The sequence below is a fragment of the Drosophila montana genome, unplaced genomic scaffold (genome assembly GCF_035044405.1).
Source record: "Drosophila montana isolate Dmon_TW-CO22-7 unplaced genomic scaffold, ASM3504440v1 contig_2081_1, whole genome shotgun sequence".
Classification (NCBI taxonomy): Eukaryota; Metazoa; Arthropoda; class Insecta; order Diptera; family Drosophilidae; genus Drosophila; species Drosophila montana.
In genome coordinates this window covers 2,269,534-2,287,868 of record NW_026996991.1, presented here as the reverse complement: position 1 = coordinate 2,287,868, position 18,335 = coordinate 2,269,534, and the positions used below count along the sequence as shown (strand labels likewise).

The following is an 18,335-nucleotide window of genomic DNA, read 5'->3' as shown; positions in this document are numbered from 1 at the left end:
TATTATGCCGTTAAACTCACAATGGCACTGCTAAATTTTCCTAAAATGTTATAATTTTCTCCAGTGCTGCGAGGTGTGCAATTTTACGCCACATTTTGGATTTAAAATAAAAATTACTGCTATTTATATTAAATTAAAAAATTAACGCAACATTTTCATACTTTTATTTACAAACATAATACTACTAATATTGTAAAAGTGAATGTTAGGCATGATTGTCCATAAACTGTAACTCCGACCACAAGAGCAATGCATTTGGAGGCAACGGCCGTGGCTGTGGCGATAACAGCATAACAGATTGTCGATCCATGTCCACCTCGGTGCTTTATAGAAAAAATGGCAACATTAAATTTATTTGTGCGAAAATCACTTGGTTACACTTACACACAACAGAAGCCTGCAATATTAGTGCCTATAACATCATCGTCCGTAGACTCCGCAAAACTGAGCGTAAGAATGTGATGTAGCAGCGATGGTGTGGGTGTAACCGGTACAACTTTCTTTTTGTTATCTTCCGCTTTCATACCAATTGGCATACATGAGTCGGGTAATGGTGGTGCGCCAATTTTGTATAGCCGTAGGTCCTGAAATTTGACCTCAAACGAAAAGGGATAAAACGGTGTACGTGTATTACCATAAAAATATTCCTTGATACGCTGCTCGCGGGATTCGTGGCGTAATTCTTTACTGCGTTCCACCACGCCGCCACTCTTTGGCAACAGGACAACATGGACGTTTGACGGCACATCGCGGAGCAAATCATTATACAAACGCTCCTGATCCAATACGAATACGGCGCGAGCGCGGTAAGCTCGTGCTGCATGCAACAAATGTGCGTAGCCAGAGCCCTTCACCCAGCCACATGTGTTGACAATGATCCCAGAGCTTTTGGCTACAAAAAAAAATGGTCATATATTTCAAGTTTCTAGAGTATATGCTGTTAAACATACTTCGTTTATTGGCATCCAGACTCTGCAGTGTTACTTCAGCCATTTTTGAGACGACTGCATTGTAAAGCACGTTATTAGCACCAGGGGACTTGTGACCAAAATGATAAACTAGTGGCGCTGTCTTTGTAAATCCTTCCTCAACGCTGGCTGGTCGCTCTATAAGAATAGTGGCTACATTGCCGGAAATGGAAATGGCACCTTGGCCCACATCAAGATCTGCGTAAAGTGGTCGCCTGCCTACGCGTACTGCATAGTTTAATAGAATGCGGCACAGTGTGCTCTTTCCAACGTCCATAGGCCCTACGATCAATACAACAGGGCCGCGCTTGTCCCGTTCTTCGGCTTCGATTCGAAACTGTTCCAATGCTGCATGGCAGTTTATATATTGTACCATTGGTGTTTCTTTCGAGATATAGCACACATCCATTTTGCCTGACACGTGCAGCACGCAGCCTTGGTAGGTAAATATAGCCACTTTGGCGCCAACACCAAACTCATATTTCTTTTTTTTCACCAATTCGGTACCAAAGAGCTCTGCAAAACCTGTGACGAGCTGAAGCACGATTTAGGAATATTTACCACGCCGAGTACAAAAATATTATTACATACCGTAACAAGAACCTTGGCATCTTTTTGCTCGATTTCGAAACGAAGCTCAGAGTCTGCTTCCAAGATATACTCCCTGCTATGAGAATTATCTTCGGACATATCTGCTTTTATGTCAAATTATCAAAAAGTAAACAGTGGATGCAAGCATACACATTAATTAGATATTTCAGTGAGACCGTCTCGTCAAAATACTAAAATACTGATCTGTCTGAAAACAGACATTAATTCACACGCTATAGTCAAACAGTTTTGTGAATTTATGTGCATGCTTTATGATTAAAAATAAAAAGGTATTCTTAATATACTATTAAATTTGTAAATATACGTTTATTCATTTGTATCCATTTATATACCAATTTTTAATTTCAAATTACTTAGTGTTGTAAAATGAATGCAAATGTTTGCGTTTTGCGCAAAAAAGGCGGGAATCAGATATTTGTGTATATTACAGCGAACCAAGTCTTGGGTATAGGGAATTTATATTTTTACTTCATAATGCGACCACGCACTGTTAAAAACTCAACTCAAAAAAAAAAGAAATCGGAATCGCATTTAGATAATATTGAGGATTCATATGACGAGAATGCATTTCGAACACCGGATCGTGAAAATGAAACTGACTACGGATTGGAATTTACTACAAGCCGTTTGGCTGAAGTGAACACATCTCCACGTCGATGCTCTACGCTCCGCAAAAACGTTCCAAAAGACCGTCGTCGAGATATAGACAGATCCGAAGACAGCAGTGATTCAGAGAATCAGCCACCGGCAATAACGGCAATACGACACACACCCCGAAAGGTGCCGCTACAAACATCCGCAGCGAGTAAGAATAGCCAACGTCAGGCGCCACTAGCATCAAGGCCTGCCTCAAGACGCAAACAAAATAAACCGGAGGGTCGTATGAAAAAATTGCACCGTGAGATTGAACGTTTACAAAAGAATGAAGGTTTTATGATACCGCGTTTACCTTTTTCGCGTTTGGTGCGCGAAATTATGATGGAACATACTTTAACGCCCTTTATGATAACTATGAGCGCCCTGGAGGCTATACAGACCGCGACAGAAATGTACTTAACCCAGCGCTTCCAGGATGCTTACTTACTGACCCAGTATCGCAGCCGTGTAACGTTAGAGGTGCGCGACATGGCGTTGGTGGCATATTTCTGCAAAACCTATGGTAATCTTTGAGATGCATCATTCATAATTATACATATGTGTATCAATCATAATCATAGGTAATAAATAAAACATACAACCTTATAAAATCAGTGATATCTCAATCACCTTTTGAATTGTGTCATACTTCTTTGTTAAACAAACATATTTTTAGTAAACAAGTATCTTTTTAATTTGACGTGTTGTTTACGCGGACCTGGTTTTAATTTAGCCAACTTCAATTTGGAAATATCTACGGATGTAAAGGATGTGAAAAGGCATGCTCACGAACCGTATCACAAGGCAGGATGTCACCGACCAATTTTATAGGGGTTTGCAGCACGGGTTTTGTACGACACCTTAGATTTAATAAAAATTCTGTTTTAACAAACAGCTCAATATTTCACTATTTCCATTTGAATATATATCCATAAATCCCATTTTTAGTCGTTTTATTTTTGCATTTTACGCATTGTTTATCTGTTCAAACATAAGATAATAGTCAACTCGAATATTTTAAATCGGTGCAAATTTGGGTGTACACTTTAAGTCAAAACCAATCAGTAAATAATAAACAATTTTGCTTTTTGAAATGAGTTACCATTTAGAATGTATAAAGGCAATTTACATTCTTTACATAAGTTACTATACTTCAGAGTTGACATCGTTACATAGATACATACATACAATGTAATTATATCTAATTACTCAGTGAGTAGGAAATTAAGCGCTAATATTTCTACATAACATTTTATAGTACGCAAATAACATAAATAGATTATTCAGAATCAGGCGCACGCTCAATAAAATCCAATCATTAAATAAAGGAAATCCTAACAATGAATTTTCATTGACTTGGACTTAACCTTAAATTGAGCTTTGAGTACGCCAAAAATGATATTTTTGGCATTTGATTTATATTTTTATTTTTTTTTTTCCACTATGAAACATCTAGCACAGCATAAAAAACTGTATATATTACAATTTACAGAATTATATAAAATATATTTATACTTGTAATATATGCATATAATTGATATAGGTCTGCCTCCAGTTTTTTTGTTACAACATTTATAAATTAATTATGCTATAATTTGTTATGTTTTAACATTTCGACGGTAAATTTTGTTGGGTTGAGTTTAAAATTTGTTTAGCTTTCGCTAATACCGTAAATATTTGAAAAATATATGAATTTTCATGAAACCGGAGCGAACATTGATCTAGTGCGCTTTGCTTTTCGACTTTCTATGTGATGTGCCACCATTTTTGTCAGCTCCAACGTTGCTCTGGCTTCCCACCGAAGAGGTATTTGACACCTTTGGGCTATACGGTATTCTGAATAGATCGATGCGCAGATGCTGGCAAATTTCCAGACAAACCTGCGCACAGTAGCGCAGAAGATCCTGTGTGCCCCAGGCTAGCGTAAACCAAAGCAGCCAAATCTCTGGTACAATACAGTTAAAGTACTGATTCAGGAACAATAAAGCAGGACCCAGCAGCGACCAGTCCAGATACTCCATCTCCGCTTTGGTCATGTGCGCTATCTACATCGCAAAAGAAACACATTATTAGGATTTAAATTTAAAGGTTTTGGTAAAAATATCTGTAATCAACCTTATATTTTGATGCTTAATGTGTCAATTAGATATTAAACAAAAGATAATTTAACGAAAACAGCGTATATATCTATTTAGTAGTATCTCTTTTATAGTCTCTAAGATTTTAAAGAGACACACAGAAAATTGGAACGGCTAGCCTGTTGATCTAGAATTTATATATAGCTTTTTATCCTTATACAATAAACAGCGGTATAATGTCGAAGTATTTGGCACGCGAATAACATAAAGATTACGCATTTGCAGATATGCCAGAATTATCAAATTCGTAATTGTATGTTTGGTCAATATATCTGGAAAACAGAACCTTTTTTCCATATAGATTTTAAAAAATGCTGCTCATATATAAGAAAGATGGTTCGAAGTTGTATATGCAATGTTTGATTGAGATGCCTTGAAAAACAAAACGCGATCATTCGATTGGTAGCTACTTGATGTAAAGATCAAATATTTATCAAATATATGAGGAGGTTAGTAAAACTAAAAAAAAAAAATAACGAGTTTGGTCGAGAATTCTGGAAAACCAAAACAGTTTTTCATCCGATTATTAAAAAGGCCGATTTTGACGTATGGACTGCCTGCAACTGCCGTTGGAAAATGATAAGGGATAGTTTCAAAATTGACAAGACACTTTTTTTTAGTAGTTACAGACAGACATAAATGGCTACTTATGAATATATATACATTATGGGGTTGAAGATGTCTCCATCTATGGATTACATATTTCATAACATTAAATAAAATACAAGAAATGATTATTTTTAGTTTAAGATCAATTTACCACCAGCTTGTTGGTAATTTTGGCCGCCACCATGCCAAAAGCCAGAATAAAAACTGAAGCGTGCTCCGTAAAAATATTTTCCGGCGACTTTTGCGCTATCATCAGCGCGGGCAGCACTACAAGTGTCAGCGGTATACTAGGCGATAGTACACTGGTTCCCTTTTGTATAGATGAAATATAGAAAAATATTTTGTTTTATACAAACTTGGTAAATTCTTTACGATTGTGAGATTGCAAATTGTGACCGCTTTTGTACAAGCTGCTGCCATTTATTTGTTTGCATGTGCTAACGTTCCAGGAGGCACATTTTGCAAATTCACAGTATTAGGTTGACCAAAAGCAACATTTATTTTGGGATTCTTGTTTGTTGGGATTTACGTTATTAAATGGTAATTTTTTTTAATTACATGGTCTAGCGCTAATTTGTGGGTGTGAATGTTTGTTAGTAAATGTGAGCGGATCTTTTGCTGTAGAAGCCAAGCCAACAATAAAGTAAGAGTATTTATATAAAAATAAATGCCAAAAAAAAGAAAGCAGCATTTAAGTCTTAAAACCCCAAATGGCAAACAGTAAAAATAACATATGCATATAAGACGTGCATCATTAGGTATAAAAAACAATACAACAAGGAACTTAAAAATAGGAGACATTTAGCTTCGGAGTGCCGAAGTTTATATACCCTTGTAGTCGTATGCGCAAATTTTTTAATTAATCTGTGATAAATCGATGAGCACAGCGCTAAGTAAAATACAAAAAACTGCTTTAAAAATTAGCATGTCATTAGCATTAGCAAGCTCTAAAATTCAAGATAGATTTCTTTTGGAATTAACAATTTTTGGTTACGATATTATTTGTCATTTAAGCAACCTATACCAATTATATCAATTTGCGACAATGCAAATAACCATGGATAGTAATTGACAAGCAGACAACTCCTAACCGAGACGTCTGACGATTCCACCACCAGCAATGCCTAACACATTTTGCGACTTCATTATTATACCCTGTACAAGGGTATAAATTACATGATCATTTATATAAATCGAGAAATAATGACAAATACATTTTATCGTTATTTTAGCTACTTGTCTAGCGACCAAGCTAATTAGAATGCCTTCGTGTGGTTGTGCCATACAAAAATACAAAATCTTACTGCAACAGATGATCCATTCTTCCCACAGCCCTCGTTTAAAATGGATTTTGAGTAACGTAATGCTAAACTGAAGTCAACTCCACTGGCCATATAAAACGGCAAGCAGCGTGTTTCACACTCAAGATAAGGCATCTGATAAAATTCAAAAAAATTTTAATTTTTGTCAAACGTTTTTAAAAGTTTAAAAGAAGAAAAAAAATGCAATAATAGGTATATTAAAACATTTAATTTGATATGGATTTCGAAAGAAAGTAATAAAATAAATATTAATGAAAAAAAAAAATTATTTTACGCTGCATTAGATATTAATACAAATTTTTTGTCTAATAAATAGCCACAAGTAATTTAAGTTTTAAAAGCGGTCTATTATTGCTGATTAAAATTAAAGCTACCAATAACCTTAGAATAATAGTAAGAAAGCATAACTTGAAAATATTTCAATATCATTTCACTGAGACTAATATGAATAATTACAATATTTATATTTAAATATTTTCTATAAACAATAAACACTTATTCCATCGCAAGTTAAATTACTCAAAAGCTCATGCTGGCAGAGTAATATAATTACAAACCTCTTTCAGTAATTATCCCAATAAAATTGTCTTACTTTATGCAATAGAACCAAATAAAAAAATTAGTAAACCATATAAACATTTGCAAATGGATTAAATGTTAGAGCCAAGTGTCCGTGTGTCAATGTGTGGGAAATAAACTAATGAGTTAATCCAACAGATGTTTTTAATTTAAATGTTTAGTACGATTAGCAAATTCAAATTTGATTTAAAACGTTTTTCGTTCCGTTTATGGATAGCAATGCTTACAGCAACTGATGAGCCGTTTTTACCACTGCCGCCTTCAATAAACATTTTTTGAAAATTGATTATATTCAACGTATAACCGAATGTGATAAATACTAATATTGTATAATTCCATGAAACTCCCACGATTGGCATCTATTGTATATGAGAAGAGATCACAGAACAAAACAAAAACAATAACAGTAAACAGAACAGAACAATTTTCATGGAAATTTTAAAAATCGTTAACCTAACTCGGAGAGCTTTTGCGGCATAAGTAATAGAGTAAGCTTAAAACAATGGAGGGTTGCTTGTCGAGTTCACAACTCGAGGGTTCATAATTCAGTAAAAAAAAGCACAATTATTAGAAATTAAATTCGAATGACAGCACCTCGATAGTTTTTCAGCTAAAATTTAAAACTAAATGATACCGCAATTATCACAATATAATGTGCCAATCTAACTTAATGCTACTCCAAGGGAAATACGTATTTTTTGAGATACATTAAATTAAGTAAATCTTAAGCCCTTAGCCAACAGTATAGATACATACATATAATATTAAAAATACGATTCTGGACTTCTACAAATATAGAATATATTTTCTGGTCATACCAGTGACAAAGAAAGACAAATTTTGCATATCGCATTCTATTGAATTTAGGCATTCAACAGTATTAGAGCATGCCAAGTAAGAGTCAGCAATATTAAAGTTTTGTTATGTGTTAAAGCACAAGGCGGAGAAGCAGAGCAGCGGCTTTAATACTAAATAGGAAACAATAACGACGGAACAATTTATAAATATGTATTTGTGTATAAGTATAAATGTAGAAAGTTAATGCAAGCAATTGGGGTAATAGGGAAAAACAAGGACCCACACCACGTTTCCACGAAATAGCCGCATTGCAATATTAATGTTTAAACTAGATTTTTCGAATTAAGAGCCAAAATAATTTTTGTTGTATGTGTCTTCCTGTTTCTGTTTGTAGTTGAAATAAGCATCATACAACATTCAATATTTCAGGGGTTTTACATGTGAATTCTTTTTAAATTATTGGAGCTTCCTTATATTGTTGCCAAAAGAGTGGCATACATATTTTTATAGAATTACTACATACATATGTAACCAAAATCACAGGTTTATTTTATACAATTTTGCTTAAAGAGCCGATCATAATTGAAACATCTGCCTATCTTCAGAGCTCGAAGACGGCTCTCTTTTTACTTTTAGTACAAAACAAACAAAATATTAAATGCTCACAGTCAGTAGCTCATAATATTTGTAAATATAGTAAAAGAAAAACCCCAAAATATTTGTTAGCAGTCATTTATCTCATATGTTTTGTGCACATTTTTGTACATATTTCCGTTTTTTTTGTATTTGTGTGAATGTTTCAGACTTACAGCAACTGTGGAGCCATTTTTGCCAACACCACCGGCCACAACGACGGAAAATACATAGGTTAAGGAGATTACACCACACACAATGGTCGTAATAGCAGGACCATGCCAAAGTTCAATATTGCCAATGCCAATCTGTGTTTGTATATTGGATACGATTGTGTGTTTGTGTTAAATATTTGTTGGATTTTAGTAGATTAGGCATTTTGTGTTGTTTTGTTTTGTGGCAGTGGCACACATTTGAATGCAACATAAAAGTAAAAGGTATTGAGACAATTACAATATGTTTTCGAATTATTTTTTTTTGTAACTATTTATGTGAAAAAGAGCTTTTCTATGTAAGCTCTAGCTAATACAAAGTTAATAATAATGTATGTATTGCAGTCTCATTTAGTTTCGTTAAATTTTGTGTAATGAATTTGTCTTTGGAATATATACTATTTTTTTGGTTGCAACCCAATGATAATAAACTTAATAAATCGAACCAAAGATCTTACAACGCAAAACAACAAATAAGCATTCTATCTTAACGTCTCTAATATATTAGTTTCTTATATTATAAGCATTTAGTAAACTTAATGCATTTTGAACTTAAGCCAAGCTATTGATGCTATTTGCATTTATCTTATTAAAACATAAGTAAATGACGAAAAAATTATAATAATTGAAAAATTACACTTGCATTATTAAAAAAGGCGTTTCTATAGTCTAAAATAGGCGTTAAAAATTTAAAATATAACTTCTGAAAATCTCGGTTCAAAACGAAATCAATATTATAAGGGGATTATTTATATAAAGATGGAAATATGAGCAACATGGCAATCCACCCAGATGGCTTACCTTCGTCAGCCAAATCTCGGGTCCCAGCACGGCCGAAACCAAATGTATAGCAATAATGGAGAATTGAGCCTCAGTTACATCGATGCGGCCGAAGCGCATCGTTCCAGATACATACGTCTGCCAGTGTGCGCAATAAAACAACGCAATGGCGCAAAAGCACTGAAAATAACACATATCGAATTAAAAAATCGTTGAAGTATTTCAAGTTTAGCAACTTACCTGAAAGAAAAGCCAATTTGGATAGTGACCCAGTTGACAGGATATGCACGCCGAAAGCGCCACAAATATAGTTGATATGGAATCACAGCCATGATCGAAAAGTTCGCCAAGCGGCGATGACGTGTTGGTACGTCGCGCCTGCTTGCCATCAATTGAGTCTAGACTTTGATAGACGAACAGACCCAGAGCACAGAGAAAGCAGGTCCAACGTGGCGGTGGTTCAACCCCATTTGGACTATAGCTGTAAGAAAAAATATATTTGTAGTACACACATACATGGGTATAACGCTCAAAAACAACATTTTCAGGATTTCAATACAGTTTATTGAAGTAAGCATAACTTTTCTTCTCGGGAGAGAGATTAGCGAGATTCCTAGGGAGTCCGAAGTGCACTGTCATACATAACCTATTTTAATGCAAACTGCATTTTTAACGTCTAAATAGGAATAGAATAGCAGGTTTGACATAGTCAAGCTAATATTTCACTGCCATCATCGTTTTCTGATAAAGACTCCTAAAAGAAACTCTCAAACAATCAGATAACTTTTCTAGGCAATTTACAAGTAAAATGCAATTGGTCGCAGATCATTCGAAATCAGTTGAGTTTTAAGTCGGGGCTGTCGGGGCTAACCAAATAATAGCAGGGATGATCGACGGATTCTGCGAACTATGATTTTTTTTTTTTTTTTGCCACTGCACTCTTGGAAATCGTGATATTTTAGACGGCAAAATAGAAGTAGCTGATCGCCAATGCCAAACGTTCAAGTTTTTTATAGTGGTCAATTGGTCTGCCAATATTGCTTAGTTCTTAAAAATTGTAAGTTATACTTAAATTGACATTTTACAGCTGTAGATGCGATTTTTCAATGCAACTTTTAATGTAAACACTTTTGAAGTCGCGTTTTGTTCGATTGGAACACCAGTAAAAACATCGAATAAGTTTCAACTGGAAAGACTAAAGACTTTAGATTGTCATTTTAAATGTATATAAAAAGAAGAACTATATACAGAGTTCGCCTTTTATTAACACTTGGTTGATTGTGCAAAAATAAAACTATAATGAATTTTTGAATGTCCAATGTTTGTTTCTAGTTATTAGTATTAAATACCGAATAGATGAATTATTTAGTGAAAAAATAATAAGACTGAAGTTCTTAGTCACAACAAAATCTTTACGATTCGGTTTTAAAAAAAAAGTTCAAAAGTTAATTTTGGAAGTATACTTTATAAAAATATAAGGGCTGACATAAATGAGGGTGGGATCATTATAGCTCAAAATTTGGCGTTTGTAGTGCTCGAAAGTTAGTCGTTTATTTGCAAAATGGGAATCAATTAAAAATGCAAATTTTTATTTAATTCAATCAAAGCACTCATCAATTGCATAAGCAAGAATAATGAAAATATTGTACTTGAAAATAATTTACTCGGGGGTTAATTCAATTGAACTTTTGTGCACATGCGAAGCCAAAAAGTCGGGCAATATCAAAAAGCAAGCAGACGGAGTGTAATCAACAACAACTAGTCGATGATAAGTTCTCCACTACTTATTTCGTATGTCTTGAACCACCTTTCTGATTTATTGAATTCAACCCAGTAAAAAAACAAGATATTTTAAAAGTAAATGAGTTGCGACCCCGACGATCCGTTGCTATCTTATCAGAGTCGACATTTCGACTGGAACTAACAGTGCAAGTTACGCCATGATAAGGTTAATGCCACGCATTAGGGGAAACGACTCATCTGTATTTCAGATGATTGTAGATAATGCTACACTACCAATTTTTAATGTAGGTTTGAATATGTATATAATAATACTAACCATCGATCGATTATACGCAGAACAAGAAAATTCCTCCTTTGGATGGATTATAATAATAAAGCGCTTAATATTTCAACTTTGTTAGTTAAAATAAAAAATTCATTCAAGATCTGAAATCTTCACTTGAAGCCGTGAGAAGAACTAATGGAGATCATCAAGGCAACTGTATAACATATCTTTAAAGCTATTGAATGTATGAAATTCCGTCTATACACATGTTTATAGAAATATTTACGATAACGATAGCAAAGAAACATGTGGGAATATGAAAGAAATGGAAAGGTTATTTCACTCAGTAGATTTCTAATGCATCTAATCAACTGTGTTCATCGGCTAACCGCAACACGCCAACTAAGAGCTACCCAACGCGTATATAATGAGTTCCAAAATTGAGTTATTTGTAAGATTCGTACACACATATGTATGAACATACGCAATAACGCACCTGTACATAATTGATAGAAAGATTGATACAAAATTAGCACTTACCAAATTAATATCAGCGTTGTAACAATGTTGAGTATTAGACCGACGATTGTTATCAGATTGGGTGCCAGCCAAAGTGGCGTTTGGGAGACCAACCAATTCCACCAGGGCTGCAGCAAGGGATCCAGCAGGCTTGCGCTGAAGCATGAGTATTTGTGTTCGCTTAGCTTGCGCAGTTGCTGGGGGCTGAGAATGCGCTGTTCCTTATAGGCAAGTATCGGCATTTTGTATAAGCAGGTGGCAAAGGTGAAACCAACAATTTTGTTTGACTGTGTGACAAGGCGCGTAAATTATCGAAAGAGCATTTGCACACACACGCACACTCGCACACACACCTGCTTGTTACTTGCAATTTTCACTCGCATGCATATACATATGTACTACGTCTATGAAACGATTATGTATGTGTGTGTGTGCCGTGTGTCAAAATTTTTCTTGATAAGTCACATATAACACTCAATCTCAAAGGCTTGGCAATGGTCTTCTTTTACACAATACACCAGACTAACTCAGCTTATTTAATTTAAATGATTGTTGTATATTCGTACGTGTTCTTTTTGCTTTATACTATATATATATATATATATATATACATATATAGTAAATTATTTTAACTGTCGTGCGCGTAAGAACTCGCCTGACATGCTTTCCGTCGTCGATACGAATGCAATGTGACCGTACATCTATACACAAAATATACTAAATTTTCCAGAAAAATACCAAGCTAAATTTATTTGATTATTACAATATATGTAAACTTTATGACACAAACTAAAAAAAATGTGATTACTTTAGAAAATAGGATTTGTGTTAAAAATGCAAAATGTCAATTGCGAATTTATTGGTTTTGCTATGCGTTCATTTAACCAGTAAGTTTCCATACATTACATTTTTGTTGGCAATACTTAATCTTCTGTTATTTTCGGGTACGGAAATAAATATTAGGTTAGGCGTTAAGAGGTTTTTTTTTACAGTTTTGCATCTTTCGTAATCTATTTTCTAATAATATATCACAAATAATAAATACGCAAAAGGGTCTGCTCTTTATATCCTTGTAGATGAAATGTGTAACGCATAGAAGAGGAAGAAGTCATCTCCGAATCAATAAAGTATTTATATTCTTGATCAGCATTAACTGCCGCGTCGATATAACCATCTCCGTCTGTCTGTTTGTATGTCAACTAGTCTCTGTTTTAAAGCTATCGTTCTGAAACTTGCATATGGTGATCATCGTTCGTAAAGTAGGTTCTTGTATGAAAACCTTTTTTTATATACATATGTATAAGATATGTTGATCAAATTTAAATTAAAACAAATAAAAACGTAAATAGGTTTGCTTTTAATTAGATGAATCAGTGCGCACACTAATTGCTTCCACAAATATATATATACTTATGAATTTGTAATAGATTTCTAAATCTAACTAATTGAATAATCCGATTCTAACCATTTCACTCTCCCACGCTTAGTTTACCACTAGGTTTTTAATTTGATTTTCAGAGGACGTGGACTAAGCAAAATATTTATTATATAAGCCTGCATATTACTTCAAAAAATGTATGCCATCGGCCGATTGAACTGTGCATGCATAACTATAGCTATCAAATAAATTTTGACAAATTTTTATGAGGCATCTTCGTTTTTCGTTTAATTTTCGTGTATGTTAGGAAATACATATAAAAATATTGTTTTTCGGTGTAATTACTGATATTGGCAACTTCGTATTTATTTTAATGCATATTGTACGTAATGTTAGAAGTGTGCAACTACTTGTCGGTGAATTATTATGACAACCAAAGGCGCTTATGCAAAACAAAAGTTAATATATAATAGTATGTTTTCATTTAAAACGCAATGTATATCAATAGCAAATAAGTAATATTGTTTTGAAAGGTTGCAAAAGTTTATAAAATGCCAGCAACTGAATGTCAATCACACAAAATTCTTATATGAGAAAACAAATTTTATATAATTTGATTATAGGCGCATCGTACAAGTGAAATTCAGTAAAAATGTATGCTTAACGTCAACTGTTAAATATATATATATATTACATATATGTAAATATATTATATTTGACTGTTAATTATGATAATAATTTTATTTGTCTTCGCTTTGAGACATTTAGGCAAAAGTTGTTGTCATAGTTTTATTTTTAAATTTTTTTGTCAAATAAGCGGTAGTTTGTGTAGAGTTGTTATTGGTAATTTTTTTTATAATATATTTAATTATCATAAAATTTTCTCTTTCTCACACACATACACGCACACAAAATAAATAGCACATTTAGAGTGGTGTACGTGGAAAGCTACATGTGATTGGACTTAAATAAAAATATATATATGTATATATATCAAAAATTGTTACATTAATAATATAGTGCGATGTATAATATATTCACCATACAAGAGGATTTAGTTGTCAGTTTAATTTTTCTTGTAATATTGCATTAATTTAGAATATGGCTGCAAACTGCTTGTCAATGACGTAAAAAAATGCATTCGGCTGTTATGCCTACAGTTTATACAATATGTATCTATATGCAATGCTCATGTCGAATTATTGAACAGTACATATAATAATATGCATTAAAAATTGGTATTTCATAGTATAGTGTGTGAATTATGTTTTATGCGTTATGTATGTGTGTGTTGGGGTGAACAATATTATGAATGATATGGCGTCACATAGGTTGCTGGAAAAATGCCTTTCCTATTGCCAATCTCGCCATTCCACCAATTCTCATCAGAACGATCTGTAACGGTGATGACATCTCCGCGTCTAAAGTCCAGTTCACCAGATTCCTGTGGCACAAAATCGTATAGCGCCTGAACGAGCATCTGCAAAAGAACGGGATATTTCGAGTTTATAAACGTGAACAATTTTTATTTATATGAAAACATCTGTTGCATGGCCTTCACTCAATATAATATACCTCTTCAGGTATCATATCACGTAATTTTACGTCCTGTGATCGCGATACGCTCGCCGTTCGATGATATTCGACCAATTCATTGAGAGAATTGAACTTGACAACCCAGAGAAAAAATTTGCTCTGTGCGTCCCGTAGTACTTTAAAATGCTGGACCCCATCAGGACATCTGTGAATTCATACAAGGATATTATACTAATCATTGACTGATACATTAAAGCTACATACTTGACGGATAAGGAGAAATCGCCGGGACTAGATTCGCTGATGCGTATCAGAAAGGCGCCTTCATGTTTATTTGACAACAGCTTCTCCGCATCGGCGCGGGTTATGCGTCCATAGTACCAGCTTGAATATATGATTAGAATTATCACGATATTTTAAAATGTACTGATTAATGTTCATAGTTACTCACTCGTGATTTTTCATTTCTATATAATTACTGGGTATAAGCCCTTCTTTCCCATCCAACTCGGCACGGTACCAATTTGAGTCGTCCTCCATATTTAATATCTGCGAATAAAACATGCTTAATTATGGTTGGCAATACAGTAGTAATAGGAAAGGTTTGGCTTTAAAAATATGGGAATGATCACCGTCTCAACAGCAAACAGTGAGTCATATTCCGGAGGCAATGCTAATAAATGAGTAATAGTATTCGTTTAGTAATGCAAGTAGACTCCGTCGTGTTTCATCTGTTTACCTTCTTCGAAATTTCCGAGCTTCGCTAGTTCATGCGTTTATCTAAACCATGTCAGATAAACAGATAAACTGGCTAAATATAAAACGGTTTATATTTTATGTGTGTAATTTACAGATACGCAGGATTCTTTATGGTACAATGCTAAAAACGTATAAACTCAAATAGGATTCTTAATTGTCCGTTTTTTTTTTGTTATAAAATTTGTGATTCGTATTTGTCACTATTTTGCGTTTATAAAAACTATTTACATATGCGTTCTACTTATGTTATTTTGTTTATATGTATATATTCAGTAAGCTGGCTGGCAGCAGCAGTATTTCTATATGTTCAACTATTGGCGAATTCGCTTTTTCTCAAACAAGCGAAGAATAGTTTGGTTTATTTTTAGGTATCTGTTTTATTTATTAAAACATCGCCCAAATTTGTTATAACAGAGAAAATGTATTTTTTGAATGTTTGATGGTAGATACATAATCCAATCTTTCTCAAACTTGATTCATGACCAATCGAAGCCAAGTCGACAGTTTATGTATAAGCCATATAAAATCATTTTGTGTTTCCACGCATCATTTTACAAGCCTATTAAAACGTGGGGATGTGATCTTGATATCATTGTCTCCTTATACTGTATTGTGGAAGCTTTAATCGAGCTGCCAGCATTTTCAAAAATAACTGATAAGACGCTCGATTAGTTGTTTGATCTGGATTGAGTGCAACTGATAAGCCTTTGATAACCAGAAACAGCAGCTGTTTGATAAAGCGTAGTCCAAGTCATTGACATCATCAATCAGCATGAACAACCCAAAAGCGACCCTACAAGACAAAAATAAACCACTGGCACGCTAAGTGACTAACCTACGACAAGAGCGGATAGACAGTAAACAATAACAACAAGAACGCAGCAGTCAGGTCAGCTTACACCGCCTGAAAACTAAAAACCTGAAATTTCGCCTGCCAAAACAAAGAGAACCAATTGCTTAAAGGGGCCCCAGGCATGGCAAGCGCACACCAAGACAATAGTGCAGTGGGGAGAAAACCAGATTCTTCATCATAATTTTGGGTTTCGGACTCCGTCTCCAGCTGAGACAAATATAAGAGTATATACACAAAAAAAAAGAAGCGTTTTTGCAGATAATCGCTATTCGTAACGAATTGTTTTGTTTTTTTCTTTTTTTCACTATCGGTAAATTTTAATGTGCTCCTTTTGCTCTGCAAAGTTTTACATGACGAATCGTAATACAAAGATTATGATAATACTGCAGTCTACTGCAAATAAGAACCAAACGAATCTAACAATTCTACATTACAAATGTAGAAAATCGTGAAATGTGTACTATTTATTCTAATTAACATTCAATTCATGTTTATTGCGCCTATAGGGTTTCGCACGGATTTATTATCTGACTAACAGAGTTTGTATAAAGAGCGGGGCCATTCCGACAAATCCCTGAGTAAACACATATACTTGCAAGTATACATTGCTTGTACACATATGCATTTGCTCTTGCGAGATGCGCTTTTGATCCATTTGCAAAATTATACGCACTCTGGAGTCCTTTGCAACTAATACATCAGACTTTGGAGAGGAATTTGGGTTAACATGGGAACCGACCGCAACTCAGGCAACAAATATTGCAAGCAAACATATGAATCAAGTTGTATGAAAAAATTATAAACAGAACTCGACGGCGATAATTGCAGTATATGGTGACAGTCATCTATAAAACTGTAGACCTGTAAGCTGTTGCAGAGATGTACAAAATGTAAATCTTAGTCAATTTTTTTTTAATTTTTCTTACCTTTAGAATTTGAGTTTTACGGAAACTAAGTTCATCATCGGCAGTAGCAGAGAAATCATGTTTGGCAATTGCTTCCATTTTGTAGAGGGTGGTTTGTTTTTAAATTGTTGCTCTTCTAAGTACAATTTGTTTAACTTTTAGTTGAATTACTTTTCTTAATCAGCCTTGTTGCTTACACATACATATATGTACATATATACTCCCATGCATATATGCAATTGTTGTTAGGTGCTTACTCTCGTAGCTATTTTTTGAAAAATGCTATGATTTACTCGTTTATTTTCACATCTGCATTTAAAACACAACACAACGAAACTTATTATATAAACAATAACTCATATATTCGATTGCACGTCTCCAAATTAGTACAATATTTTCAAAGCCATAGACAGCGAGAAAAGTGATTAAAAATACACCGACGACGATGACGGAGCCGCAGCCAGGCCAGCAACAGAGCAACAAACACGAAGTGATAGCGGCACTCACGACGAAACAACTGAGAATGACGGGCATATATGTATGCGTGTGTGAAAAAGATAGAAAGAAAACGAGAGGAATTGAGCTTGCATAGCGTTGCCAGCAGCGTGTACTTTACGGACTACCAATAAAACCGCCCTGTTAAATATAAATAATAAACACGCTAATGATCTACATATCGCACAATTTATAAATAATCATGTGACCATCAGTATGCACCAGACGACATCAAAATAAAACTCATTTTGTCAAAAAGCAGGGCGTGTAGTTTCTGCTGGCAATGCCGCTGTGCTCATCGCTAAGGTTGTTGTTGTTTATTTTTTTTAACCCCTCTAGACACACACAATCGCACTCATTTGAAGCCACATACTCATGCAATATTCGACGAATTTTTGTTTTTTTCACGATACAAATTATTTAATTAATTTTATTATGTCTAATACAGAATCGCTGTAATTTAAACGTATTTTTTATTATAAATAAACTATTGTTACTGAAATTACCGCAAATGTACGCCTTTTTAATCTTTTAGTATTCAAAAATGTATTTTTTTTCATGACAGTGGTCACACCTAATCGTGCAATGTGGCAAT

At 34.2% G+C, this 18,335-nt stretch overlaps 4 protein-coding genes across 11 annotated transcripts; 1 reads left to right on the top strand and 3 right to left on the bottom strand.

Annotated features, from left to right (window-relative positions):
- Positions 1 to 141: 141 nt before the first annotated feature.
- Positions 142 to 1,724, bottom strand: cbc (crowded by cid). The gene is made up of 4 exons (XM_064679913.1): positions 1,560 to 1,724; positions 951 to 1,503; positions 385 to 892; positions 142 to 323 (listed from the first exon to the last, which is right to left on the bottom strand). Exons 1-4 carry the CDS (start codon positions 1,656 to 1,658, stop codon positions 206 to 208), a joined length of 1,278 nt encoding a protein of 425 aa, XP_064535983.1. The 5' UTR covers positions 1,659 to 1,724; the 3' UTR covers positions 142 to 205.
- Positions 1,725 to 1,995: 271 nt separating this feature from the next.
- Positions 1,996 to 2,854, top strand: cid (centromere identifier). Its single transcript, XM_064679915.1, has one exon. It carries the CDS (start codon positions 2,055 to 2,057, stop codon positions 2,748 to 2,750), a length of 696 nt encoding a protein of 231 aa, XP_064535985.1. The 5' UTR covers positions 1,996 to 2,054; the 3' UTR covers positions 2,751 to 2,854.
- A 298-nt stretch (positions 2,855 to 3,152) lies between these two features.
- Positions 3,153 to 12,436, bottom strand: bbc (choline/ethanolaminephosphotransferase 1 bbc). Of its 8 annotated transcripts, XM_064679902.1 has the most exons (8): positions 12,168 to 12,428; positions 11,836 to 12,101; positions 9,528 to 9,768; positions 9,309 to 9,467; positions 7,092 to 7,223; positions 6,268 to 6,399; positions 5,115 to 5,273; positions 3,153 to 4,261 (listed from the first exon to the last, which is right to left on the bottom strand). In XM_064679902.1, exons 1-8 carry the CDS (start codon positions 12,195 to 12,197, stop codon positions 3,938 to 3,940), a joined length of 1,443 nt encoding a protein of 480 aa, XP_064535972.1. In that variant the 5' UTR covers positions 12,198 to 12,428; the 3' UTR covers positions 3,153 to 3,937. The 8 variants fall into 8 exon arrangements, with proteins under 8 accessions (XP_064535972.1, XP_064535978.1, XP_064535973.1 ...); XM_064679908.1 differs by lacking the exon at positions 5,115 to 5,273 and having other exon boundaries at positions 12,168 to 12,436; XM_064679903.1 differs by having other exon boundaries at positions 11,836 to 12,428.
- A 1,016-nt stretch (positions 12,437 to 13,452) lies between these two features.
- On the bottom strand, positions 13,453 to 17,825 carry drk (growth factor receptor-bound protein 2 drk). Its single transcript, XM_064680082.1, has 5 exons — positions 17,267 to 17,825; positions 15,180 to 15,277; positions 14,993 to 15,112; positions 14,768 to 14,933; positions 13,453 to 14,672 (listed from the first exon to the last, which is right to left on the bottom strand). Exons 1-5 carry the CDS (start codon positions 17,342 to 17,344, stop codon positions 14,499 to 14,501), a joined length of 636 nt encoding a protein of 211 aa, XP_064536152.1. The 5' UTR covers positions 17,345 to 17,825; the 3' UTR covers positions 13,453 to 14,498.
- Between the last annotated feature and the right edge of the window lie 510 nt (positions 17,826 to 18,335).

Coding starts and splice junctions, on each gene's coding strand:
- cid (XM_064679915.1), top strand. CDS start 2,055: ATGCGACCACGCACTGTTAAAAACTCAACTCAAAAAAAAAAGAAATCG.
- drk (XM_064680082.1), bottom strand. CDS start 17,344: ATGGAAGCAATTGCCAAACATGATTTCTCTGCTACTGCCGATGATGAA. Junction 15,113..15,179: donor ATAGAAATGAAAAATCACGA/GTGAGTAACTAT, acceptor CATATATTCAAG/CTGGTACTATGGACGCATAA. Junction 14,934..14,992: donor GATTTCTCCTTATCCGTCAA/GTATGTAGCTTT, acceptor ATGAATTCACAG/ATGTCCTGATGGGGTCCAGC.
- bbc (XM_064679902.1), bottom strand. CDS start 12,197: ATGCGAGTGAAAATTGCAAGTAACAAGCAG. Junction 7,224..9,308: donor CCGAGATTTGGCTGACGAAG/GTAAGCCATCTG, acceptor CATATACAATAG/ATGCCAATCGTGGGAGTTTC. Junction 4,262..5,114: donor AAATTACCAACAAGCTGGTG/GTAAATTGATCT, acceptor TTTGCGATGTAG/ATAGCGCACATGACCAAAGC.
- cbc (XM_064679913.1), bottom strand. CDS start 1,658: ATGTCCGAAGATAATTCTCATAGCAGGGAGTATATCTTGGAAGCAGAC. Junction 1,504..1,559: donor ATGCCAAGGTTCTTGTTACG/GTATGTAATAAT, acceptor ATCGTGCTTCAG/CTCGTCACAGGTTTTGCAGA. Junction 324..384: donor ATTGCAGGCTTCTGTTGTGT/GTAAGTGTAACC, acceptor TTTTCTATAAAG/CACCGAGGTGGACATGGATC.